The sequence below is a fragment of the Choloepus didactylus genome, chromosome 19 (assembly GCF_015220235.1).
Source record: "Choloepus didactylus isolate mChoDid1 chromosome 19, mChoDid1.pri, whole genome shotgun sequence".
Lineage (NCBI taxonomy): Eukaryota > Metazoa > Chordata > Mammalia > Pilosa > Megalonychidae > Choloepus > Choloepus didactylus.
The window spans coordinates 41,229,172-41,255,440 of NC_051325.1; the positions used below are offsets into that span (position 1 = coordinate 41,229,172).

Consider the following 26,269-nt stretch of genomic DNA (forward strand, 5'->3'; position numbering starts at 1 on the left):
GTGCTGTGATAGAGTTGGCAAGTGAGCTGTGGGAGGCATCTGGAGGCTTCCAGGAGGTGGTGGTGCCTGAGCTGAGTGGGGATGGGGGTGGGCTCAGCAGTTCACATGACAAAGAAGCCGAGAGCGTTCTCTGTCTTCCCTTCTGCTTGCTCACCTCCCAGGTTGCCAGGCAAGATCAGCCTGGGTGGGTACTGGCTGGGGGATTGTGAGCAAGTTTCTGGCCTCCCAGAATTTGAGTCTGGAGGGGGAGCCAAATAGCAAACAAGTTGCCTAATAAGCATATAATCATGGACTGTGATAAGGGCTCAGAGAGGGAGGCCTGGGGTGCAGAGGAGTCTTGAAGGATACCTGTAGGAGTTGGCCAGTGGTGGAGCTAGGAGAAGGGCGTGCTGGGCAGCAGGAACTGCACGTGCAAAGGCCCTGAGGTGGGGGTGGGAGTGGGGTGTTGGGGAGGAACAATGGGAAAGCCTGTGATGTTGGAGCAGAGAGAATGAGGAGGAGTGGAGGAGAGGTGAACTGAGGGGGTTGTTATCAGCAAGACTTGATCAGGCAGGGCCTTGTGAGCCTTGTGGTCTTTGGGGGAGAGTTTGGCCTTTATCTTCACACAGGAGGCTAATTGGTGTTCCCTGTTTACACAGGCCCATGCTGGAGGTCAGGAGTACAAAGCTGCCCAAGGCAACCAGTGGAAACATCTGAGGGCTGGGCTCCTTGGCTGCCAAGTATTCTGTGGGAGCCAAGATCAGGTCTCAAGAGGAGGAGGCATTTGAGGCTAGGCTTTGAGGATCGAGTAGGAGTTCACTAGCAGGAAGGCAGGAGAGGATGTGAGCTAGGGGTTGGGAAAGTGCAATGCATGGTGGCTGGAAGCTGAGAATGAGGCAGGGAACAGGGAGGGGTCAACTAGAGAGATGGAGACCAAGGTGTGATGATGGCCTGGGGGCCAGACAGGCCTGGGTTCAGGTTCTGACTGTCCCCACTTGCAGTGTATCTTTAGGTCATTCACTTCATTTTTCTGAGCATCAATTTTCTTGTCCTGAATACGGGGACAGTAAATTATCTCCCTGTCAGGTTAGGGTTAAGGGAAGGCTGTATGTCTGGTGCCTGGCACCAGTAGGTGCCCAGGAAATGGGACCTGCCTTGTGCTGTGTTACATTGGGCAGGTTGGTTGGTGTCTCTGGGCCCGGCTTTCCCAGCTGTGCATTGAAGGCTTTGAGTGAATGATCTCACCAGGCCTGAATATGCTGGTCCAGGGGAGCTGACCTAGGAGAGAATGTTGGCAGTCAGCGCTGCCGATGTGCTGGGTGAACTTGGGTCGTTCCCTGCCCTCTCTGTGCCTTCTCTCTATGTGAGAGGGCTGAGCTGGGAAGCGTGTCATGGGATTGGCCCCATTTTTCAGACACAAACACTGAGGCTCAAGTGTTGCTAAGTGTCAGGGCTGGGCCTAGGCCGTAGGGCTCTGGACTCCTAGTCCAATGCTTGGTACTGCCGGGGGCCTCCCAGGTCTCTGATGGCCTTAGAGCCATTTCGAAGGGCCCCTGGGCCCCTGCACTCAGCTCTTTGACCAGAGACTCATTTCCTGCTTCTGTTGTGTGGCCCCTGCGCCTCTATCTCCCCTTGGGTTCCCACAGCCCTTTACCTCCTTCCCTTCTACTGCTTCCTTTTATCTCCATGAGAAACCACTCTGGTTTCCAGTTGAACTCCTGGGGGGCCACTTCCTCTGGGGAGCCTCAGTTTCCTCATCCATGAATTGGGATAAGAGTCATGGCTCCCAGGATGTCCAAGAAGACAGAAATAAAGTGCTCAGCACACATTAGGTGCTTAATGAGTAAGGATGGGGAGGGCCAGATGCTGGCTCAAGTCCTGCCCCTCTGACAGCTGAGGCCCCTCCCCGTGACTCAGTTTCTGAAGCTGTAAATGGGCATAGGGCTTGCACCTGGTAGAATAGGGGGGCGGAAGGTACCCTCTACACAGATGGCACCCTAGGCCCTTGCCTGGTGGCTGGCTCCGCATCCCTGCTCCTTGGGAGGGTGACCCAGGAGATGCCGCCCCTGTGTTGTCCAAAGGCAGGTCACTTGGCCTCTCTGAACCTCAGCCTCCGCATACCTTCCTCGTGAGGATAAAATCAGCTAATGTACTTCCAGCAACTTGAAGCTACTGGATGCTCAGTAAATGTTACGTGCTCCTTTCACCCTTTCCCTTCCTTGTGGAGACTCAGATATTGTCCTGTCTAGGGATGGCCCAGGACTCAAATTCCCTAGTGCTATGTTGAGAAGCATTCTAAGGCCCAGTCTTGGCTTCATGGGAAAGAGTGCGGTGATCAGTTAGTAATGTCTGCTAGGGGCAGAGGATAAGGGAACAGGTATGCATGCCATGTTTTGTCATTCACGGTTATTCTGACCCTCTCTTTTCACAGATGGGGAAATTGAGGCCAGAAAGACTGAGGCTCACACATGAGGTCATCCAAGCTAGGAGCAGAATGCAAATCTCCTGCCTTTGATCCATGGCTCTGCCCACACAGCCAGCCTGCCTCTTCCCCGGGCACAGCCTGGGCGAGGTGAAAGGGGAGGATCTGCAGTGGGAGGCCAGAAACCCATCTCTCTACCCCTTGCTGTGGGACCTTGAGCAAGTGACTTCCTTCCAAACCTGTGCCCTAGTTTCCTTTCCCGGAACTACCCAGAGAAGTTCCAGAATAAAATGAGAAGTCATAGAGGGAAGAGAAGCCAGATGACCTTAGCCAAGCCCCTTCCTGCTCTCGGCCTCAGTTTCCCCATCTGTACTATGAGAGCTCTTCTCTCGATGCTTTGTGACGGGGGTCCCAGCCTGGATGTTCTCCAGGGGAAGACCCAACCGGGTCCTCTTTGGTGCCCATGTGGGGTGGAGATGCCAGAGGGGTGTGGAGTTGTTGAGCAATTGTGGGAATGAGTCCTTTCAAAAATATGTATTTATTTTTAATTGTGGTAAAATACACAGTACGTATAGGGAATAATAGGTCCTTTTGAGTCCTTGCATCTGCTGGGCTGTGAGACCAGCACAAGCAGAACTGGGTGCTGGGGGGATGGAAGCCAGGGCTGAGGTGGTGTTGGGACGCATGGCCACCCAGGTCAGGGTCTGATTACCTCTCGGGCTGCTTTGTCCAAATTTGGAGGCTTGGCTTTTACTTTGTCTGATGTTAGTGTCCTCATATTGTGCTCTCCCAAGGAGGGCCATAGCAAGGTGACTGTTCCGTTCTTTCTCCCTTTCTGGGAGAAGGCAGAGCTTTTCCCCCCATTATATAGAAGAGGAAACTGAGGCCCAGAGAGGCCAAGGGCTGGGACCAGAGTAATCCAGCAAAGTGAGATGTGAGCTCAGGCCTCTGGCTTTTGGGTGGTTTCTGGGCATCTGATTCCCACTGAGTGTGCACCTGGCTTGGCTGGTACCTGGTACCACCTTTCCACAGGTACAGGGTGGGCATGTTGCTGATGGCAGGTGACCCTGACTGTGGGCTTCTGGCTCTGGCTGGTGGATCTTCACTCAGACTCAGGATGATGGCATCTGGCAGGGAACTCCCAGCTCCCAGGGTTGGCATAGATGGATGCTTGTGGCATAAAGGAGGAAGGTATTGGAAGGTGCAAGGCTTTTGGAGCCAGTTGGTTCTGGGTTCAAATCCTTGCTCTGATACTTGTTTGCTGTGTATCACTGGAAAAGTATCTGGCCTGGTCCAAGCCTCAGTTTCCACATCTGTGAACTAGGGGTGACAGCGCCAGCACCAGCTTTGACAGTGTGAAGATCGGATGAGCTAATGCGTGCCAGCTGCTCGGTGCAGCACCTGCACACAGTAAGTGCTCACTACCTATGGGTGCCTCTGACTATCAAGGGAATTCCTTCCGCCCCTGGTTATGAAGGCAGTCCAGAAGGTAATTCCAGGCCCCGCAGGCCAGTTGATCCAGGGAATCTCTTGGGACTGAGATTGGGTGCCTATGTCTGTGGTTGGCTTGTCCTGTGGAGCAGGGCGTGGCGGGGAGGTTAAGCAGAGACAGACAAGCTTGGTGGCAGGGTCGATCGGAAGCCGCCAGCTCCTTCCAGCCCCTGGGCCCCACTCGCGCCTTGGCCTTTGCCGGCCTGTGAACTGTCAAGGCTTCCCAAGGCCGTGATGCCTCAATCTGGCATTCAAGGCTCCCTCACCGAATGGTCCCAGCTCGCCAAAGGTGGCTGCTATTTGGACACTGGGCACTTGGCATCCTTGCCCACTTGGCCTGAGAGGCGGGAGCTGTGGCTGCCCTTGTTTTTCGGGGGAGGTGGCTAAAGCCCAGAGAGAGGCAGGGATGGGCCCTGGGCTCCACAACAAGGGCTCCTGGGGGTGACATTGTCTTCCTTCTGCTCCACCTGGTCATCCCCCCGTTTCCCTTCCTCTGTCTGAACCTTTGGGTATCTTCCTGCTTGCCCTGGGTTGCCTGGCCTCTGTGTCTTTGCCTCTGCGGGTCCCACGGTGTAGCACGCACCCCAACACCCTTCTGGTGGCTAAGATGCTCTGCCCCCAGAAAGCCTTTGCTAACCGCCCTCCCTGCCCCAACCTGAGTCCGCGGCTCCCTCCTCTGCTCCTGCCTGGCCCCGTCTCTGCCCTCATGGTTCTGACCCATTCTGCCCTATATTCAGGGCTCTTTTCGCCCCTACAGGAGTGTGGTGATAATCATCACTCTTAAGGGCACAGCACTTTACAGTTTACAAAGCACTTTCCATAGTTGCCTCTGAGCACCCCCAGGAGGGCTGGGAGGGAGACAGAATGGCTGTGACGATCCTCATTTGGCAGATGAGGAAACCGAGGCCTCGAGTCAGGGTCATACCAGGCACGCTGTCTCCTTGGGCGATGGAACTGGACACCTGCCCCTTCTAGATCCCTGTCTCCCCAGGAAGGAACCCCTCTCCCAGAGCCCCATGGAAGCCTGAGCTTGTGTCAAAAGGAGGATTTGGAGGCTCAGAGAGGTGATGGTCTTGCCTGAGGTAATACAGCCAGGAAGGGCAGAGCCGAGAAGGTTCCTCCTAGGAGCCCACCTCCTCTGCACCCTCCCTCACCCTCCACCTGCCTTCACGTGGAGAATCAGATGCACACAGGATCCTGAAGGAACAGTGAGCTCAGGGACCAGCCCTTGGGGTACCTGCAGCGGTTGTCCCTTCCTTCAGCACACAGGCGAGCCTTGCTTAGGCATCTGACAATGGCCATGTCTCCTCACAGCTTCCCTGGGAGGGAGCCGTACTGGTCCTTTTTCACCACAGGGGAAACTGAGGCTCAGAGAAGCAAAGGGACTTGCCCAAGGTCACCCAGCACGTGGGTGTGAACCCAGGGCCTCCTGAGCACCCAGACCTGTCCTGCTTCACCTGGGTTGAGCCTTCTCGGCCTCCCCACCATTCCAAGCTGCTCCTCCAGCCCCCCACACCCACCCATTCCATGAGACCTGCCTGGCCTCACAGGGAAGCTTCAGGGCCTGGGGGCTCCTTGGGGAAGCCACTCTGACCCCAACCCCAGGGCTTCTCACAACTCCCAACTGCCATGTGACCTTGGGGAGTCACCTCTTTGTACCTCAGTTTCCCCATGTGAAAAACAAGACTAATGGCAGAACCCATGACATGGGCTTGTGCTAAGGTTCAAGGGAGGTAACCGTGCACGACACTATCAGAGGAGGGCCGGAACCTAGTAAGTACTCAGTAAGTGTTGGCTGCTATTTTATTATAATTTGCACCTGACTGGGGAGGAAGGAATGACAACTGAGACTCAGAGGAAGGAAATAGCTTTCACTAGGCCACACTGGGATGTCACAGTCAGGAGGCTCCCAGGATGCATCCCACTTTCCAGATGGGGAAACTAAGGCCTAGGACTTAGGAAGGGACTCAACCAAGGTCCAGGTTTCTTGCCTGCAGACTGAATTGAAGTCTCCTTGGCCACTTACTTGCTCTGGGGTTTGGGGCAAGTTGCCTCCCCTCGCAGAGCCTCAGTTTCCTTATCTGGAAAATGGAGGTAATAAAAACATCTACTCCAGTAGTGTGGTGAGGACTAGATGTGATCATCTGTGTAAAGCATTTAGCCCAAGGCTTGATTCGGAGCCAGCACTCATCAAACAAGTTCCTGCCCCTTCCCCAGAATTAATCTCCCATCTGTATAATGGGTCTGTGCATATTATGGGGGAGATAGTTCCATCATGTCCCTCCAGGGTGCTCCTCAGTCTTTCAGCAGCCATCCCAGGTTGGGGAAGGGGACAAGTAGGGGGTCCTGTCCTGCCTGGACAGGTGGGTTGTGCCCTGTGGACTTGGTCCCTGAGCTGTGCCACGTCCCCAGGCTGGGCTTGCTTAGGACGGAACCAGGCCCTGCCAGGCCTTCTAGAGCCCTGTGGCTGACAGTACCTACATCCCCCCACATCTCCTCCCCTGGCCCACCTGCTTCCTCTGCTGTGTGCCCTGGGCTGGTGGCTTCCCTCTTTGAGCCTCAGTTTCCCCATCTGTGAGATTGGAGCAGGAGTCTTTACCTCATCGAGCAGGAAGGGGAGCAGCATTCCAGGCCAAGGACCCTATGAGCAAAGGCTGGGAGGTGGGACAGTTTAGGGAGTACCCCCTAGCCCAGGATTGGGGCTGACGCAGAGGAAATTGGGCAGGGAGTCAGTGGCGATTGAGGTGAGGTTGACCCCTGCCCTCTGAACTTCTGATTTCCTTTCAGAGCCCTGGGAGTGGCTGCCTGCCCTCCCCATCGCCACCCCTGCCAGGTGTTCCTGAAGGCCCCAGAACCAGATGAGCCACAGTTCTATTTGGGGACAACTCTGCTGTTCCCGTTTCTCTCCTGTGCCCTAGTTTTAGAAACCGAACGTGGGTTCAGTTACCACTTGGCCATTTGCAGAAAGCCCCCCTCCTCCGCCCCATACCTCAGATCCATGGGCAGCATGGGCAGAATAGGACTCAGTGCTGCCAGCAGGGGTGCTCCTGGCTCTGTCTCTGGGAGCTGGCAGCTCAGCTTCTGGTTACCTGCTGGTGATGCCTGGGGCTTATGCCGGCAGCTGGGGACCTCAAGGATGTCCTCTGGGAGCAGCCTGCACTCTCAGGGAGCCAGGCTCATTCCCTGACTGCTGCCCTACCACAAGGTAGGTGCCACATGCTCTGTGGCAGCCCAGCACAATCCAGGAGGGCTTCCCAGAGGAGGTGATACCTGGTCTGGGCTTTTTTTTTTTTTAAATAACAACAATTTATTATTTTTATTGTTATTTTTCTATAGTTGTCATTGAGTGGCCTGGATCTTAAAGGGTAAAAAGAGAAGGGTGAGGGCATGCCAGGAGGAAGGGACAGCATGTGCAAAGGACCAGAGGTGGGAAACAGACCGAGGTGTGTGGGTGTAGCCAGGAGGGGGGTGGTGGGAGAGAGGTGCGCCATGTACAAGGTGGGTGGAAGGTGAGTGTGAGTGGGTTGACCAGCTGGGGCGTCAAACGGGGCAGGTCGTGGGTGGCCTCCTGCTGAGGGTGTGGAGGGAGGACAAAGAGAAAGATCAGATGGGGTCAGGTGCTCGATTATTGTTGGCCAAGTGAAGGCAGCCCCCAGAGGCTGGGGCTTGAGATAGGTTTGGGGCCCCTGGAAATAGTGAGTCAGGAAAGACTTCCTGGAGGAAGAGGTACATATGATTCACCGGGCAGGAAGGGATGATTCTCTGTGGGGGGTACATCTCAAGCAAGAGCCTGAAGGTGTGGCGTGAGCACCTCGTGGCTGAAGCTCGGAGGAGCTGTGGCGTTTGGGCCTGAGAGGTGAGGGGGAGTTTTCACGTTGTCCGTGGGCAGAGAGGAGGGACAGCCGGCGGGGCACTGTGGGTGGTGCCTGGTACAGGGTAGGTGTCCGTCCCCCTTGGCTGCACAGCTTCTGCGAGGTGGCCCTGGCAGCCCGCCTGGGAGCCAGTAGGCCTGGAGGGAAGTGGTGGGGATGTGCTGGGGCCTGCTTGGCAGTTTCCAAAGGCCCCTGGGCCATGGCCTGGGCACAGGCAAGGGCAACGGGTTCAGGGCCCAGCCTCCCTCCCTTGTTGGGTGACCTCACCCAGGGGGATGTCCTCCTGCTGGGGCAGAGGGCCAGCCATGCTTGCCCACTCATGCCTCTCTAAGGCCCCTCCACTGCCCTGAACCCGGAGAGGTGAGCTGAGAGCTGTGGTGCTGGCTCTGGTGCTGGATGGGATGGGGTTTGATCCCAGCTCTGTTACTTTCTGGCTGGGAGACCTTGGCCTAGTGATTTTGCCCTTTTGAGCCTCAGTTTCCCCATCTGCAAAAATAGGGGTCACCTTGGCACTTCTCTGCTAGGGCTCCTGGGAGGATGAAAAGAAAGTTCTGGAGGGTTGTACCCAGCACCGTGCCAGCCCCCAGAACCCGGCTTTGGAGCTACCGCCCCAGCTGGCCAGGGGTGTTGGGATGCTGGGGGAGCTGAGGGGCGGCTTCCGGTCTGCCCCAGGCTCTCAGCACTGAGGACAGAGCCCCTTTGTGGTAGGGCAGATGGAGCCTGGGAGCCCACACCCCCTCGGGACCTGGCCGCCTGTCCCTCCTTCTCGCCCAGTTCCCACCCCCTCACCCCCCTGGGGGGAGGTGCTTCCTCAGTCCGAGAGGAGGAAGCCTGTGGTGCAGGAGCCAGGCCGGCTGCAGCTGCCGGGCCAGAGGCTCACTGCTGACCTCGTGGACGCTTCCGTCTCTGGGCTGCCTTCTCAGGGTCCTGGCAGATCCGAGGCCCACTGTGGTCACCTGCCCACACATCCACCCACTCATTCATTCATTCATTCATTCAGTGATTACCGAGGAGGCTACTCCATGCCAGACCCGCTGCCCCATCGGGGGCACTGCTAATGGCACCCCAGCTGTTAACCCTTTTGAGTGCTACACCCACCGCAGAGCATTCAGCTGTGAGCCAGATGGATGCGGCCCCAGCCCCCTGAGACATGTACTCCATCCACGCTGTGGCCCGGGCTGGGAAGGAGTTGGAGGTCCTTGCTTGGGTAGGGTGGGGGTGGCGGGTTCGGGAGGCCTTCTGCCAGGAGGTGGCTTTTGAGCTGAGACCACAAGGGAGAGCTGAGTTGTCTGGGTGCATTGCCATTTAAATAGGGTTGTCAGAAAAGGCCTCACTGTGCAGGCAACATTTGATTGAAGAAGAGGAGGAAGTAAGGGAGTGAGGTGTGTAGATGTCGGGGGGAGCGTGTTCTTGGCAGCTGGAACAGCAAGTGCAAAGGCCCTGAGGCGGTGCAGGCTGAGTTCTAGGGAAGGGGGAGGAGGCTGGTGTGGGTGGAGCAGAGGGAGTGAAGGGGTGGGGGGCTGATAGAACCTGACTGGAGACCCCCTGAAGCCTTTGTTCTTTGTCTCGGGCATAGTGTGGGGGTGGAAGCATTTCAGAAAGACCCTCTGCCCCTAATCGGCCAGCCCAGGCAGAGGCTGGGCCCAGACTAAAGGATGACCATGGCGGGAGGGAAGGAGGTAGATTTGGGAGCAGTTTGGATGGGGCTTGGAGCTGGGTTGCATGGGGGTCTGGGGGAAGAGGGGTCACCTTCCCTCTTGGGCTGCTGGCGTGAAGATGAGGATGGCAATGGAGATGAGGGGCGGAGTCACCCCACAGGCCTCTGCGGGCTTCTGGTTCATGCTTGTCCCCCCTTCATCCAGAGACTCATGGACCCAGTGGCTCCCCCACCTTGCCCTGAGGGCTAGCCTGAGTCCTCTGGGTTCCTGCTGCCCCAAACATGGGGTGATGCCTTAGGCAGCATTCTCCCCATTTTACAGATGAGAAAACTGAGGCTGTGGTTCGCCCAGGGGCCCAGGGTATACCAGGAGGCATCAGCTTGTCAGGACCCTGCCCCAAATTCCAGCCAAGCCTTTGAGGTGTGCCTGGGATTTCTTTCCTGTCCCAGACTGTCTTGGGGAGATGGGTGCTGGGGGTGGGGTCAGGGGCCCGGACTCCAACTTGCCATGTGACCTGGGCCTCGGTTTCCTCTGCTGTGAAATGAGCACTGTAACAGTCCCTGCCTCATGGTGCTTTGGGAAGGACCAGATGAGACATGGAAACCCACTGCCAGATACACTTCAAAGATTAGTAGGTCTCTTTACTATTGTATCTGTTGGGAGTGAGGACGTATATATGCACTTTGGCTCTGGCCATGTCCATCCTGCCTGAACTTGCTGAGTGGCCTCTTCCAGATAACTCAGCACCTGAAGGTTGACGGTGCCCAGGATTCATGCCCAACACCTTTTCCCACATGGGGAAACTGAGTCTGGAAGGGCACACAGCTTCGCTCAAGGCTACACATCAACTTGGGGAGAGCAGGGTTTTACTCCGGGTCACCTGCTGCAGCCCCAGGGCTCTCCTCACCACACCCTGCTCTGCACCACCCACATCTGGGCCTCGCCCTTCGCTCTCGCCTTCCAGGTTCTGGACAGGTCCTAGTGGGAAGGGATCCAGGTAAGGTGCTAGGGTCTGGAGAGGTGCCCCTGCCTGCCCACGGGGAAACTGTGGGTTAGGTCTCTGCAGGCCTGGGAGTCGGTGGGAGTCCCCCGGGCCACCTGCTTAGCCCCTGCCCCTCCCCGGCGGTGGGGCCTGTCACCAGCAGTGTGCCTCCACCGCCCCGTCCCGCCCCAGCCACACTGGCGGAGCTGGTTTGCGGCCTGCAGCCCTGAGCGTGTTCACACCAGAACACAGGACTGGGCACGTTCTGGCTACCCTGGCCTGGCGATGGCCTCCCACTCACTCTTCACTCACTCCTTGCTCACTCAGCAAATATTCTCTTGTACCCGTTCTGGGCCTAGGCCTGAGGTAGGTGGGGCTGGGGGCCTAGAGTTGACTCAGACTTGCACACTGCCCTGTGGAGTAGTCAGAGGCGCTGCCAGGCCGGAGGGCACGGTGGTCAGGGCACAGGCTGTGGCGCTGGACAGACCCAGGGCTGAGGCCTGCCACCTCTCCATCCATCCATCCTCCCGTCCACGCATCCATCCACCCATCCATCCAACAAATACTGACTGAGCTCCCACCATGTACCAGACAGTATAGTATGAACTGGAGATAGAGCAAAGAACACACTAGACACAAATCCCTGCTCTCGTAGAGCTGGCGTTCAAGTGGGGGAGACAGAAAACACAACAAATAAGGAAAATAGATGCATGGTCTGTAAGAAGGCGATAAGTGCTATGGATCCAAGATAAGGCAGGGAGGGGGTTGACGCGCGGTCAGCTGTGGACAGTGGGTTGCAATTTAAATGAGTGCCCAGAAGGACCTCACTGAGAACTTGCATCGAAGGAGGGGAGAGAGGAGTCACGGGGCTCTCAGAGAAAGAGAACCCAGGCAGAGGGAACAGCCAGGGCAGAGGCCCTGAGGCAGGGGTGTGCCTGGAGGGTTGGAGGAGTGTGAGGAGGCCAGGGGCCTGGGACAGAGTGAGCCAGGGGGAGGGTGGCAGGACAGGAGGGCAGAGAGACAGAGGGGCAGATCAAGGCCTCTGGGCCAGTCTAAAGACTTTGGCTTTTAATTGGGGGCCCCGGGAGGGCTCTGAGCACACCTGGTTGCTGTGGGGGGTGAGGGGGGGCAGAAGGACCAGCCAGGTGGCTTCTGCATCAGGCCAGTGGGGGGCAATGGTGGTTTGCCCCAGGCTGGGGGCAGTTGGTGGGTGGGAGGGAGGGGTCAAATATTTTGTTATTATTGTTGCATTGTTTCATTTTATCTTTTATTTTTTTAAACTTTATTATGGTGGCCTGTTAGTATAACAAACTTCCATGAACCCATCACTGAGCCCCAAGCACCACCATCCCATGGCCCATCCTGCCCCGTCCACACCTTTGTCATCCCACCCCCTACTCTGTATCTCTTTTTCAACGGCTTTATTGGGATATAGTTCACCCATATGAAGCACACAATTCAATGGCTTTAGCATATTCACAGACTTGTTGCAATCATCACCACAGTCAATTCTAGAATATTTTCACTATCCCCCCAAGAAACCTGGTATGTTTTAGCTGTCACTCCTCTGTCCCCCTTAGCTCCCCCTCCCCTAGCCCTAGACCACAACTAATCTACTTTTTTCCTCTAGATTTCCCTGTTCTGGACATTTCTTATGAATGGAATATAATATAATAGGGTCTTTTGTGTCTGGCTTATTTCACTTTAGCATAATGTTGTCAAGGTTCGTCCATGTTGTCACATGTTGATCAGTACTTCATTCCTTTTTTATGGCTGAATAACATTCCATTGTATGGATACTCCATTTTGTTTATCCATTCATCAGTTCTTGGATATTTGGGATGTTTCCTTCTTTTGGTAATTCTGCCCAATGCTGCTTTGACCATCCGTGTATGAGTTTTGTGTGGTTGTGTGTTTTCATTTCTCTTGGGTATGTTCCTGGGAGTAGATTTGCTGGGTCATGCAGTGATTCTGTGTTTAACCTTTTGAGGAACTGCCAGGCTGTTTTCCCAAGCGGCTGCACCGTTTTACATCCCTCCCAGCAGTGTGTGAGTGTCTGCGCTTTCCGCACCCTCACCAACACTTGTTCTGATCTGTCTTTTTGAGTCTCACCATCCTCCTGGGTGTGAAGTGGAATGTCATTGTGGATTTGATTTGCATTTCCCCAATGGCTAATGATGTTGAGCATCTTTGCTTGTGCTTGTTGGCCCTGTGCCATTTTGAAGCAAAGCCCTAGCATCATAGCTCATGTGTAAATATTTCAGTATGCACCTCTAAAAGATGAGGACTCTTGTGTAAACAAGCAAACAAAAAGGCCACAATGTCATAATCACATCTACAAGAAGTGAGCAGTAATTCCTAATATTGGCAAATATTCCCTCCCTGGATGTATTTTGATGGAGGAGCGGATGCTTCTGGGCCTTCCTTTCCTTGCCATAGAATGAGGCCTTCCTCCCATAGTGTCCTGAGATAACTGAAGAAAGGTGCTGAGCACAGGGTCTGGCACACAGTGGGTGCTCAACAAATAACTGTTGCAGTTACTTAGACTGTTAGCAAACAGGAATAGCACATGTGCTAGGCTTCCAAGCACTTTACAAGCAGGAGCTCGCTTAATCCTCACAACAATCCTCAGAGGCAGGTTATTATTTTAATCCTTATTTTACTGGCCAGGAAACGGAGACAGAGAGGTGTAGTAACCTTCCCAAGGCCACACAGTTAAGAAGGAGCAGAGCTGGGCTTTGAACCCAGGCAGTCCAACTCTTAATCCTCACGTGATGGGTGCTGTGTGAGCCCAGAAAAGAGGGATACCTCCCCCAGCCTGGGGAGGGGGGCAGGTGAAGTCAGGCTTGGGCAGAGCCTGGAGGGAGGAGCTTAGGGGAGGGCTGAGGGAGGGGAGGAGAGAGCATGCAAGGAACCCACCCCCACCCCCTCGCCAAGTTTGGCCTTGAGCCTGTGAGCGGCAGGCAGGATCTTAAGGCTTTGTCATCTGCTGAGATGCTGAAGACCCCGTTTTATGGAGAGTAAAGGAGGGCTGGACCTTTCTGAGGTCACAGGGCCAGACGGAACTACCTGTGGGCTTCAGCTGAGGGCTTCAAGTGGAGGGCTCAGGCCCTCGGGCTGTGGTGGAGCGGCCAGTCCACCAGGTGCTCCTGCTATCTAGAGTCCCCAGAGGGAGGTACTGATGGATGCGGGCGGGGAGGAGGGGCACTGTGTGTTCCCAGAGCAGAGAAGCAATTGGCAGGGAACAGCAGGCGCCGTGGCAGGGGCCGGCTGGTGGCTGTCCCTCTAAGGCCCAACAGCCATTGGGGGTGACTTTGGGCAGCTGGGGTCCCTGGGAGGGGTGACCTTGGAGAGAGGCTCAGAGAGAGCAAAGCTTGTCACCAGCATTCCCCATGGTCATACTTGGAATACAGGGGGCAGGTCGCTGAGAGACCCTTGACATGCTGGGGCCTCCGTGTGGCATACTGAGGCCCAGAGAGGGGGTGTGACGTGCCCAAGGTCACACGTGATTCCAGGGTCCCTTTTGTGCCATTCTCTTTGAACCACCTGGTGGCTAACCTTCCCCAGGCCTACCAGATGGAACCTGGCTAGGTCCCTGAAATCTGCCTGGTCTGTGGGTCCCTTGGGACCAGAGTCTCTTCTTCTGGCTCCTCCTCAGACCAGTGCTCTTGGGCCTGGTGCCCCAAGAGTCTTATCTTCAGTCCCAGTGTCCCCTGCCCACACCCTAACTCAGGGCAGGCCTCCACCTTGCTGTGTGACTGAGGGCTGGGTGTCAGCCCTCTCTGAGCCTCAGCTTCCTTATCTGTGTAGTGGGGTCTCTCGCAAGGCTGAGATTGGGGCAGTGGCCTCCTGGCCTCGTGAGCCCCCTGCCCCACCCACCATGGCCCAGCTGAGGACTCTGGAGAAGAAGCTGGGGTGGGGGGTCAGTGAAGTCTCCCAGTCCCACTGAGCCCCTCAAGTTCTTCAGCTTCCTCCCCAGAGACCTTACTCTTGGGCATGGGGCCTTGGAGGAGGGGGAGACGGGGGAAGTAGAGTTGGGGAGAAGGAGGCACCCCCTGTGCTCCTGTCTTCCTCCCCATTTTGCTGCTAAGAAAACTGAGACTGCAGACTTAGATCGACCAGGCACCCTTGCCTCTCTCTCGAGTCCGGCCCCTGGGCCTTTGCCCGACAGTCCCTTCTGCCTGGATCAGACCCCCTGCCTGGATCAGACTCCCAGGCACTTCTCACAAACTGTCCAGACTTTGGACCCCGAGACGTTCCTTCCTCCAGGAAGCCCCCAGTGATTTAGGTGCTTCCTCTTCCCCCTTCATCCCCCAGAAGATGTAATCCCTGGGTGCCGACAGGCTGTGGCATGGAGCCTCAGGTGAACGGAATCCACTCAGTCCTGTTCTTCCACTCCACAACCCTCCCGTCCATCTCTGGACCTCCGCACACGCTGTGCCCACCCCCTGGGTGCCCATCCCACTCCTCCTTGGGCGTGCCGTGCAGAGAGGATGCGCTTTGGTGTCCCAGGGATCTGGGTTGGAAACCCAGCTCTCCACCCCCTGACCGGGGCAGCCTGTCGGAGCCCCCATGTCCATCCTGTGCAGTGGGTGTGGCCCCAGCTCCCTCCAGGCAGGAGGTTGAGGGGGAAGCTGGGCCTCCCCACTCCCATCGGCACTTCCCAGTCCAGCCCCAGCCTGCGCAGGAGCAGCCTTGACTGGCTGCTGGGGGAGGGAGAGAACGGAGTTGGCCTTGGCCCTGCCAAGAAGAGCCCAGGCCCTGGCCCCTTCTTTGGGCCCTTCCCAAAGAAGCTGTTCTGAGACCCATTAGCAGCCTCAGGGCTCAGCACAGAGGGTGGGGGCTGGGAGAGGGGGGTGTTTAACAGCCCGGAGGCCTGGGGCCTCCCCCGAGCCATATCCTGAGCTTTCTGTGGGCCCTTGGGGCAGCTAGTCTCCTTGTCTGGGCCTCTGTTTCCCCTTCTGGGAAACAGGCTGGCTAAGGGGTAAGGGCTCCTTGTGAGAGCTCAGCTGGGACCAGCGGCCTTGGGGAAGGAACTGGAAGGGGCCTAGGGCCAAGAGACCTAGAGCCTTGGCTGGCCCTCTACCCTCCTTGGATGGCCCAACCCAGCCTCCATGAGAGCAGTAATGTCAAAGAAGTAAGAATGGCTCCCATTTATCAAGTGTGGCCTGTAGGCCCAAGCATGGTCCATGTGTGTTTTGCTCCTTTATCATCGCAGCTATCCATACTATGGAGCATGTGGTGCCAAAGTGGCTGCTGAGGCTCAGGAAGGCCAGGCGGTGCGTTGCAGCAGGCCCCCCCAACTGTGATGCTACATATCCACCTTGCTTGAGGAGGTGCCTCATGGGGACTTCTCCTTTCCCCTCTGCACAGGCAGGTGGGAGGCCACTGAGGGGCAGCATCCACTACCCACTCTGCCTGCCCCTTGTCGAGCCTCTGTTCACAGACAGAGGTAGGCAATGTAGACAGTGTCTAACATTCCTGGTAGATAAGAAGAGCTCCCTCCTTGGGGCCTTCTGAGAGGGGGAGAGATTGCTGTTATAGCCCTGTTGCTGCCTTCTGGTGTTGTCTCTTATGAGCTGGGTGGCCTTGGGCAAGTAACTGGATTTCTCTGTGCCTTGGTTTCCTCATCTGCCAACTGGGGCTGACCCCATAGGGCTATGGTGGGTCCAGCTGGGTGGTCCAGCACTATGGCTGGCTCACAGAAGTCTCCACCCATCAACTGGGCACTGAGAACCAATGGTGCCTCCTCTTTGTGGACACCCCCTTCCTCCCAGTTTAGACTGCACCTGCGCCCACCTTCTGATGAGTGCACGCCAGGGGGGCTGATGGGTTTTCTCTTCTGGCCTGTGGGAGGAGAGGAGGGCAGAGCCAAGAGAGGCTACTTCCAGAAGTTGCTGACCTGCTGTGTGACCTTGGGCAGTCCAGTCCCTCACCCTCTCTGAGCTCCCATTTCCTGGTCTGCTCTATGGGCACTTGGACCTGGATGAGCCTCTGCCCAGCCCCCGACTTGTCCCCATCACTGCACTCTCTAATCCCTCCCTTGGCTGGTTCAGCTGCTTGGATTTTGTTTGTTTGTCTTGCTGCAGTGCACAATGCATAGTAGGTGCTCAACCAAGCTTTGTTGAAAATAGACAAATGTACCAGTGCTTGAGCCAACACCCAGGGCTTTCCTACTCCCAGGCCTTGGCTTGCACAGTTCCCTTTTCCAGGAACACCTTGTCATTTCTATTTATTGTGGAAATCCTTCTCGTCCTTGAAGCCCTTCTCAAATGCTGCTTCTTCCAGGAAGCCTTCCTGAATTTCTCCCAGCCAGAGGGTATCACTCATCCTCTGAACACATGGTCTGAGACTATCTGGGGGTAGCTTGGTTTTTATAGTAATAGTAATAAATATTAATAATCAAGCAGGACTGTGTGCTCACCGAGACCTAGGCATGGTGGGGTGTCCTGTTCTTGCTTATCTTATTTAATCCTCCACAACAACCTTCAAGATAGAGATTATTCTTATCCCTCCCTTTACAGAACAGAGCACAAAGGCTTAGAGAGGTGCAGTGATGTGCCCAGCTATGAGAGATAGAGCCAGGATCGGACCTAGGTAAGCCTGTGTGTTTTCTTCAAAAGGAAAGGAAAAGCTTTTAAATACACACACATAAATATGTGATAAAAAAATAATTCAAACAGTACAAAAGAAGACAGGAGGCCTGGGCCTCCTTGCCAGAGGCAACCACTGAAAACAGTTTACGGAGTGTCTTTCTGGAAAGATGCAGGCATATTTATGTATATATATATAATTCTGTTCTTTTCTTAAATAAATGGTAGCACGCACTATACCCTGTTCTATATCTGACTCTTTTCTCTTAACAGTGTATCTTGGAGATCATTTTGTGCAGCATACTTTTTCATGGTTGCATAGTATTCTGTTGTGTGGATGGAGACCATGATTTATTTAATCAGTGAGGGATTCTTTGGTTGTTTCTGGTCTTCTGCTTATTGTAGACACTTCATTACAAATATCCTCAACCATATGCTTTGTACTCAGTGTGAGGATTAATTCCAAATTGCAGGGTCAGAGGGTGGGTGCAGCTGTAATCCTGACAGGTATCGCTGGAGTGTCCTTCCGAGGGGTCGTGCACTCACCCTGGCACGGTACACTGGTTCCCTCACTCTACCAGCATGGGCTGCTATTGCACTTTGGGATCTTTGCCAATGAGATAGGTGAATAGTGGCCTCCCAGCATATTTTTTTTTAATATATCACAGTTTTATTGAGATATAATTCACCTGCCATACAATCCATACATTTAAAGTGTACAATTCAGTGGCTTTTTGTGTATTCACAGATAGATACATGCAGCCATCACCACAGTCAATTTGAGACCATTTTCATCACCCCCAAAAGAAACACTGTACCCATTAGTAGTCACTCCCCATTTCCTCCCACCCTCCACCCCCCTCAGCCCTAGGCAACCACCAGCCTACTTTCTGTTTCTACAGATTTACCTATTCTAGACATTTCATATAAATAGAATAACACAGTACTGGCCTTTTGTGTCTGGCTTCTTTCACTTAGCGTAATGTTTGTGAGCATCATCCACAGTGTAGCATGTATCAGTACTTCATTCCCTTTTATTGCCAAATGGGATTCCACTGTATGGATATACCATATTTTATTTATCCATTTATCACCTGATGGACATTTGGGTTGTTGCCATCTTTTGGTGACTAGGAATAATACTGCTGTGAACATTTGTGCATGAGTTTTTGTGTAGACATATTTTTCATTTCTTCTGAATGTATACCTAGGTGTGGAATTGGTGGGCCGCATGGTAACTATGTTTAACTTTTGGTGGAACTGCCAGGCTGCACCGTTTTACATCCCCACCAGCAGTGTAAGAGGGTTCTAATTCCCACAGCCTTGTCAACACTTGTACTTGTCAGCTTTTTGGACTCTAGCCATCCTAGTGGGTATGAAGTGGTACCTCATGGTTTTGATTTGCATTTCCCTAATGATTAATGATGTTGAGCATCTTTTCATGTGCATACTGATCACTTATATATCTTCTTTGGAGAAAAGTCCATTCAAATTCTTTGCCCATTTTTAAAATGAGTTGTTTGTATTTTTGTTGTTGAGTTGTAAGAGTTCTTTATATATTCTGGATTCAACTTCCTTATCAGATATAGGTCTTGCAAATATTTTCTCCCATTCTGTGGATTGTCTTTTTACTTTCTTGATGGTTTTCTTTGGAGAACACAAGTTTTTAATTTCAGTGAAGTCCAATTTATCTATTTTTTCTTTTGTTTTTTGTGCTTTTGGTGTCACATCTAAGAAACCACTGCCCAACCCAAGGTCATGAAATTTACATTAGTATTTTGAGATTTATAGTTTTAGCTTTTACATTTAGGTCTGTCATTCATTTTAGTTAATTTTTGTGGGCAGGGGGTGAGGAAGGGATCCAGCTTTCTTCCTTGGCATGTGGTTATCCAGTTGTGCCTGCACCATTTATGAAAAGGATTCCTTTCTCTATTGAATTGGCCTTGGCACCCTTGTAGGTAACTGGTTGATTGTAAATGTTCAGCCCCTCTTTGGTCTCCCCACAACAAGCCCTAGTAGGTGGGAGGAATCCCACTGATTTTCACTCTAGTGGGATTAACTGAGGCCCATTTGAGGCTGCCTGGTTGGGAAGGGGTTCCAGGTCTAGGCTTTTGACCCCTCTGTGATGCTTCTCGTTCCCCGGAGGGCCCAGAGATGTGGGTAGTGATGGCAGAGGCTGGCCCCTGACCCCCGTGTTGCTTTTGTGTCAGGGAGGCAGAGACGGTGGAGGGCTGGACCGTGGGGGTGTCGGCACCATGGCAGGGCACCGGAGCGGTGTCCCGATGCCACTCTCCTGAGCCATGGACGTTAGAGCCCCAGATGCTGGAGCATCCCGGCCCTGCTGCACCCCACTTGTTGTGTGGCCTTGGACAAGGTTCTGGCTTCTCTGAGGCTTGATCCCATCTGTAAAGTGGGTGCAGCTATCGCCCCTACGTTGTTGTGCTGTCAGGACAAAGGAGTGGCACCTGCATGTAATGTGTCAGCCTCGTGCTTGGCCCCACCACCCACTCCTGGCTCCTCTTGCTTTGCTTTTCACCTCCTGTATGATCATGACAACAGCCGACAGCGTTGTGTGCCATTCATCGAGCACTTATCGAGTGCCTGGCTCACAGTGCTCTCACTTCATTCTCGGGGTTTAGGTTGATTAATAGCCCCATTTAAAAGATGGGGACCCTGCGAGATGAAGTGACGTGCCCAAGAAGATTTAGCTAGTAAGTGGTGGAGCCAGGATTTGAACCCAGGCCTGCCTGGAGTCCTCACTCTCAGCTGCTCAGCCCTTGGCCTCCCCTCCATCCTTAGAAGAGGTGCAGGTGGCGTTCTTCCGAGTCCAGAGGGAAGGCGTGGAATGTGTTGTGAGCATCTGTGTGCCAGGAGGAGGGCACAGCCCGTGCAGGGGCCGGGAGGTGATGGAGAGGCTGGTACCCTCGACCGCGGTAGGGGCAGAGGGCCGGGAGACATGGGAGAGGTCGGGGAGAGCGCAGCAGCCCCAACTCCATGGGGCCTCTTGGGCCCCACTGAGGGGTTTAGGCCTCGTCCGGGGGGAATGATGGGAAGCTCCTGAGTGTTTCATTTTTCAAATCTCATTAAAAAAAATCACGATAAAGTTATTTTAAATGTTCATTTCTAGTGATATAGTATATAAAATTAAAAAGAGATATTTCCTTTCTTTATCCGACACCTTTTGGTTGAAACAACTGTGGAGAATTTGGAATCCTTCCAGAATGTTCTCTACACCTCTAAAACACACACACTTGCACACACATACATTTTCTTAACAGAATTAATTGTAGGTCATGCTCCTGGAGCACACACTATGTGCCGGGCACCACCTGGAGCCCCGTCATGTTATTTCATTTAATCCTCCCGCTGACCCTATGACATAAGTGCCATTATTGTCCCCATTTTACAGATGAGGAAACTGAGGTCTGAGGAGCCTTGAGGAGATTCTGTTCTGTCATCTTCCTTTTTACACTCAATAGAGTGGCATGAGCTTCTGCTCTCAGGCCACACCGAGCTCTTTTCTTTTCAAAGATGACAGCTGGACTGGCATTTATTTAGTGCACCTGTCTCCTTCTGATGAACACTTGGGCTGTTTCGGGTTTTCCATGGAGAGTGTTAAGCAGGAAGGTGCCCCGTCATTGGGGTGGTTCACAGAGATGCCTCCAGCTGCAGGGAGGATGGGGGTGGGGTGGGGGCTGGAGAGGGCCCCCACTGCCAGGTCCAGACCCAGGGCCACAGAGGCCTGGGGAAATGGGGGGTGGGATTGGGAAGACTGAGGCGCTGTCCACCAACAGGGGCTGGCACAGAGTAGGAGCTCTGCAAAAATCTGTCGAATCACTGAGCAGAGTGGGGGCGGGGCCAGCCCTGGGACAGCAACACGGGGTTGGGGGGACGCAGGTCTGGTGGGAGCTGTTAAGTTGGTTTAGGACCCAATGAGCATGAAGTGCTGGGCTTTTGCAACTGGGGCTGTGTTGGCATGAGTCTTCTGTATGGGGAGGAGGCTGGAGCCTGTGATTGGCAGTGGCTCCCTGGAGGAAAGGGGGCCGCCTTCCTCTGGGAACCTCAAGCTCCCAGACACCCCCTACTCCGGCTTCCCCTTGGCCCCCCATGGATCTATCTCTACTTCAGAGTGTGCAAGTGACGGAAGAGATGTGGTGGGGAGGCCCGTCTCAAATGGGCAACTCATGGTGACTTGGCATTTGGGTTCCAGGAGCAGGAGGCCCTGCAGACGGGGTCCTGCCTGGGGAAGGAGAGTGAGTCTGGAGGGGTCTCTCCTGAGGGCCCACAGCATGGCTGCAGCCCTGCTTGGACGACCCCCTCCCCACCTTCCAAGTCCCCTGTGCTTTCTCAAGCACACTCTGCTTGCAGAAGCCTGAATCTTCTGGCTTCTCTCGGACTAGGCCTGGGCTGCCCCAAGCCATACCCATCCTCAGCCACTCACCCCTGCCTGCCAAGGGCATCTGACTGTTCCATATGGGAGAGGGGGGCCCTCTGAGTTCTCACACTGGACCCCATGAACAGCCTCTGATTCCTATCTGCCGGCGAGGGTCCCTGTCCCCCCTTCTTTCACTCTCACGCTGTGTGACCTCAGCCAAGTTTTTCCTCCTCTCTGTGCGTCAGTTTCCTCATCGATAAAATAGGGACAATCTTAGTTTCTACTTCATAGATTACCAAGAGGACTCAGTGAGTCAGTATTTTCCAAGTGCATAGCGCAGGGCCCCGTAGAGGCCGGGCTCTGGGGGCATTTGAATCTTGTGGGACGATTCTTGGTGGCAGGGACCACATCTTTACTGCATCGGATCACAGGAACGAACAGGACGCCAGTTACTCACCTGTGCTCCTTTGGCCTTTTGTTTTTCCCGAGCACCTATGGGTACCTGGTTGCTGGGGATGTGGAGACAGAACTCACATCTAGATATGCCCCAGTTTTGTTTATAGTCGGTGTTCATTTGATGCCGGTTGTCTGCCAGGTGTGTTTTCTTTTCTTCTTGGTGTCTTTCTATAGTTCCACTCTGAATGGTAAAAGTTACCAATTCATCGAGGACAGGCCCTAAGCATGTTTCGTGTTTTTTCCCACAGCCGTCTGGCATGGGTGCTGTTCTTATCTCCAATTGACAGGGAGGGAGACTGAGGCACAGGCCCAAGGGCCAAGGGGTAAGTAGGACAGACATTCGGCATGGGTAGTCTGCCCCAGGACTCTGGCTCTTAACCTCCAGCCCGCCGGCTTCTCCACAAACACCTGTTACTTGCACAGTCAGAATCGACCACAAGGACCAGAAACACCCACACACTAAGAGCATCACCAGCGGTAGGCCAGGCCACCGCAGCCGGGTTTTGAAGGTCTCTTGTTTTCATTTCCTGGCTGCCAAAGCATAGACTGTGCAATGGGCTGTCTTAAACAAGGGGAATTTATTGGTTCACGGTTTTGAGGCTAGAAGTTCAAAACAAAGGTGTCTTCAAGGCGATGCTTTCCAGAAAACTGGTGATCTGGAGCGGGCTGCTGGCAAGCCTTGGTCCTTGGTTTTTCTATCACATAGCTATGCACATGGTGGCCTCTCCTGGCTTCTCGGTTCCATCGACTTCCAGCCTCTCTTCTGGCTGCTCCCCTTGGCTTGCTCTCTCCCCTAACAGGCCTTCGGTAAGAGGGTTAAGACCCAGCCTGATGCATCTGGACCTCACCTTAACTGAAGCAACCTCTTCAGAAGATCCTATTTACAATGGTTTCTCACCTACAGGAATGGATTCAGTTTAAGGACATGTTTTTCTGGGATACAGAGCTCCAAGCCACCATACTTTCCTGCTTCTTCTGAGTGCCCTATGATGGTGTGGTCTTCTTGGCCTGAGCGTAATAGCTTTGGAGCCAGGGGCTATGTCTTTTTTTCTCGCCCCCTCCCAAGAGGGCACATTGTGTCCTCTTTATGTCCTCTTGGTGCTGGAAGGGGCCTCCAGGTCCAGCCCTGGTCCTCCTTCTCTTCCATGGCACATCAGCCAAGTACTCATTCTCCTGTCCTTGATTACCCCCAGCAACAGGGGTCTTACTCCTCATCCCAAGTGCTAGTTCATCCTAAAGAAAGTTTGGGCTGTTAAAAAGTTTTTCATGATACAGGCTCATTGGCTTTTGCTTTCAACACCCACAAACAAGTCCCCTGCTAGACCACGAGCCTCTGAGGCAGGGCCTGGCCGATTTCTCTGTGTTCCCTGCAGTGACTTGCAGAAGGTCTGCCACACAACAGGTGCCATAAATGCTGACCTAAGGTGTAGGTGGATGGGGGTGGTGGTGGTTGGGGCTTCAGCCTCTGTCAAGCCCAGTCCTGCGGACAGGTTAGCAGGTCCCCTGGGACACCAATTGCATGGGTGCTGATGGGCGCCATGACCTCGATGGAATGAGTTGCCATAGAAATCAGCCTTCCCTGCCCCAAGATCCTCGGACCTCCCCTCAGGAGGCCCTGGTGATCCCTTGGATGGTTAAGCAGGTCCCCCCAGGGCCTCCCTGCTCCCGTGCTGTCTGAGCCTGAAGTCCCCAGGCATCGTGCAGGCCATGCCCCCGTTGTGCAGCATCAGGCCCAGTGCAGGGCCTGGCTGAGGTGCACCTGGGGGTGCAGCCACACGGTGGGCTTGGCCACTCTGAGAAATAGCCTGAGGCCCCACCCGATCAAGGGGACTTTTCCGCATCCGTGGCTTCTTAGAGGAAATTCTAGACTGACTCTAAGGCCTTCAGCATCTCCAGGAGAATAACTGAAGTCCACCTCCAGTGGGTCCAGAATTAAGCAATATCAATAACAGCTGACCACAGGGCAGCCACTTGGTTCCAGGTGCTGTACAGTGCTTCTTCCTGTTCTCACAATGCCCTGGTCATTTATAGATGCTAACACGGGGCACAGGGAGAACGTGAGTCGCTGTGCCTTAGGTCACTTGGCCAGTCAAGAGCAAAGTCAGGATCTGAATCCAGAGAGTCTGATTTCAGAGCCTGCCTCTCACTCATAAAATGCTTTGGGAGGGTCAAAGGAGATTTCTGGTCTGGGAGGCCCTTAGCTCAGGGCCTGCCAGAGTCAGAGCCTGATAGTGACCCAACGGTTGGAGCAACTGCGATCACTCTTTCTAGTCATATCCTCACAACAGCCCTGAGCAGTCTGCTTTATCCCTGCTTTGCAGATGAGGATGCCGAGGCCCAGAGAGGAGAAGTGACTTGCCCAAGGTCACACAGCAAGGAGGAGGAGCAGGGCTGCTAGTCCAAGACCCCTGACCCCACACCTGGTGTTCGTGCCGAGACCCCAGGCTGCCTCCCAGGGCCTCTGGGACAGCCCCTACCTTCCACTAGGTGAGGTGATGACTCTATAAGGGTCTCTGAGATGGGAGAGCCGGGAGGGGCAGCCACAATGGGTGGGGAGATCCCAGCCAGGCTTGGGGAGCCAGGGTGAGCCAGGGCCCGCAGATGGGGAAGTGGGAGGCAGAAGGGGGGTGGCAGGGTCATCGGTGTCATGGTGGGGGGAGTTTTGAACATGGTTCCCTCTGCATTTCCCAGTCTCTGGGCCTTCCAGATCCCTGGCTCAGAAATCTCTTAACTCTTGGATAGTCATTCATTTATTCATCCATTCGCTTATTGAGTACCTACTGCATGCCATGCCCTGTGCCAGGTACTGGGAACACAGCAATGAACAAGACAGACAAAAACCCATGATGGTAATCAAATAATCACATAAATTTAAAAAACGTTAAACTGGACCACACATTGTCAAGGAGTGGCCCAAAACATCAGGGGGATCTGACCCAGTCAGAGGAGTTGGAGGACATCTCCTGAGGAGGTGACTTGTGAGCTGAGAATTGAGGGAGGTGTGAATTGAGGGAAGCACGCCAGGCAACGAGAACAGCGTGTTCAAAGGCCCTGTGGCAGGAGCAGGCTCCCAGCCATCTCTCTTTCTTCAAGGCCTTGAAGCTGAATCGCTGCCTTCAGCCCCTTACCCGTGGTTTTAGAGTTAGACAGGTTAGACAGTTTTGGTCAGTCATGTATTCATCAACAAACTCAGAAAACCCCCTCCTGTGTGTCAGGTACAGGGAACGCAGACATGACTTGGATACTGTCATGAGGGACAGAAATGGTGACTCAAGGGGAGGTGGGGAGTCCAGGGCTTCTGATTATGAGGACTTTCTTCTGTGCCTGGCCCTGTACCAGAGAAGTCTGCCAGGGGTGCAATCATTCTCCCCACCTTACAGATGAAGAAACTGCGGCTTAAGAGGCTGGCTCATCCGGGGTCCCACGGTGCCCCTCTCTGGGCCTCAGTTTCCCCATTTGTAGAATAGGTAGGAGTGGAGGCTCCTAAGGGTCCCCACCTGCCCCCAGAGCCTCCCCCTCACCCCAGGGTCCCCTCTTGTCTCCAGCCAGGACTATGGGCAGCAACAAGAGCAAGCCCAGGGACGCCGGCCAGCGGCGCCGCAGCCTGGAGCCCGCCGAGAACGCCCACGGCGGGGCGGGGGTCTCCTTCCCCTCCTCGCAGACACCCAGCAAGCCAGCCTCCGCCGACGGCCACCGTGGCCCCAGCACGGCCTTCGCCCCCGCGGCTGCCGAGCCCAAGCTGTTCGGGGGCTTCAACTCCTCGGACACGGTCACCTCCCCACAGAGGGCGGGGCCGCTGGCTGGTCAGTGGGACGGGTGTGGGTGGGGGTGCTGGGGGCTCTTTGGGGCTCTCATCCTGGGAACTGTTGGGGGTTTCCCAGAGGCTGTGGGTGGGGAAGAGCTTTGTAAACTCTAAAGGGCGGTGCACACTCAAGGACGTGTGCTTATGCATTGCCTTTGGGGATGAATCAGATGCAGAGTGTGAAGGGGCTAGAGACGGAGAACACAGGACCACCCCAGTTGAGGAAACTGAGGCCCAGAGAGAGGGTTTAGGTCAGGGGCTACTTCGGGCAGTGTGGGAACCAGGTCCGCGCCTGCTGCCTCGTGGACCAGGCTTCGCTCCTTGCTCCGGTCGGTCCAGAGCTGGCTCGGACGGGAGGCCAGTGTGTGGCCAAGGGGGCCGCGGGGGGTGCGGGCCCACCTGGGGGTGGGGCGGGGCCTGGTCCTCGCCGCGTGCTCCTCTGCGCCCTCTGCTGGCGCCGCGAGGCATGGCAGCCCCAGGTGAGGGATGCGTAGAGAGCTGCAGACAGGGTGGGAGATGGGGTTCCGGAGACTCCTGGACGTAGATATTCACACAAACGTGTGCGTGCTTACACGGATACACTCAGACAGGGCCACACACACACAGAAACTCATTCAGACACCCACACAGGACACATCT

General features: G+C 54.6%; 1 protein-coding gene across 5 annotated transcripts in view; it reads left to right on the forward strand.

Annotated features, from left to right (window-relative positions):
* SRC (SRC proto-oncogene, non-receptor tyrosine kinase) overlaps nucleotides 1-26,269 on the forward strand; it is a 48,363-nt gene that overhangs the window by 2,407 nt on the left and 19,687 nt on the right. For 3 of the 5 annotated variants that reach the window (XM_037811335.1, XM_037811338.1, XM_037811339.1), the window contains exons 2-3: nucleotides 24,150-24,315; nucleotides 25,374-25,631. In XM_037811335.1, coding sequence (XP_037667263.1) covers nucleotides 25,382-25,631 — 250 coding nt within the window. In that variant the 5' untranslated portion in view covers nucleotides 24,150-24,315; nucleotides 25,374-25,381. Of the gene's footprint in view, nucleotides 1-2,410; nucleotides 2,552-10,402; nucleotides 10,420-22,076; nucleotides 22,152-24,149; nucleotides 24,316-25,373; nucleotides 25,632-26,269 lie in introns of those variants that run through there. The other 2 variants (XM_037811336.1, XM_037811337.1) reach the window with 2 other exon arrangements.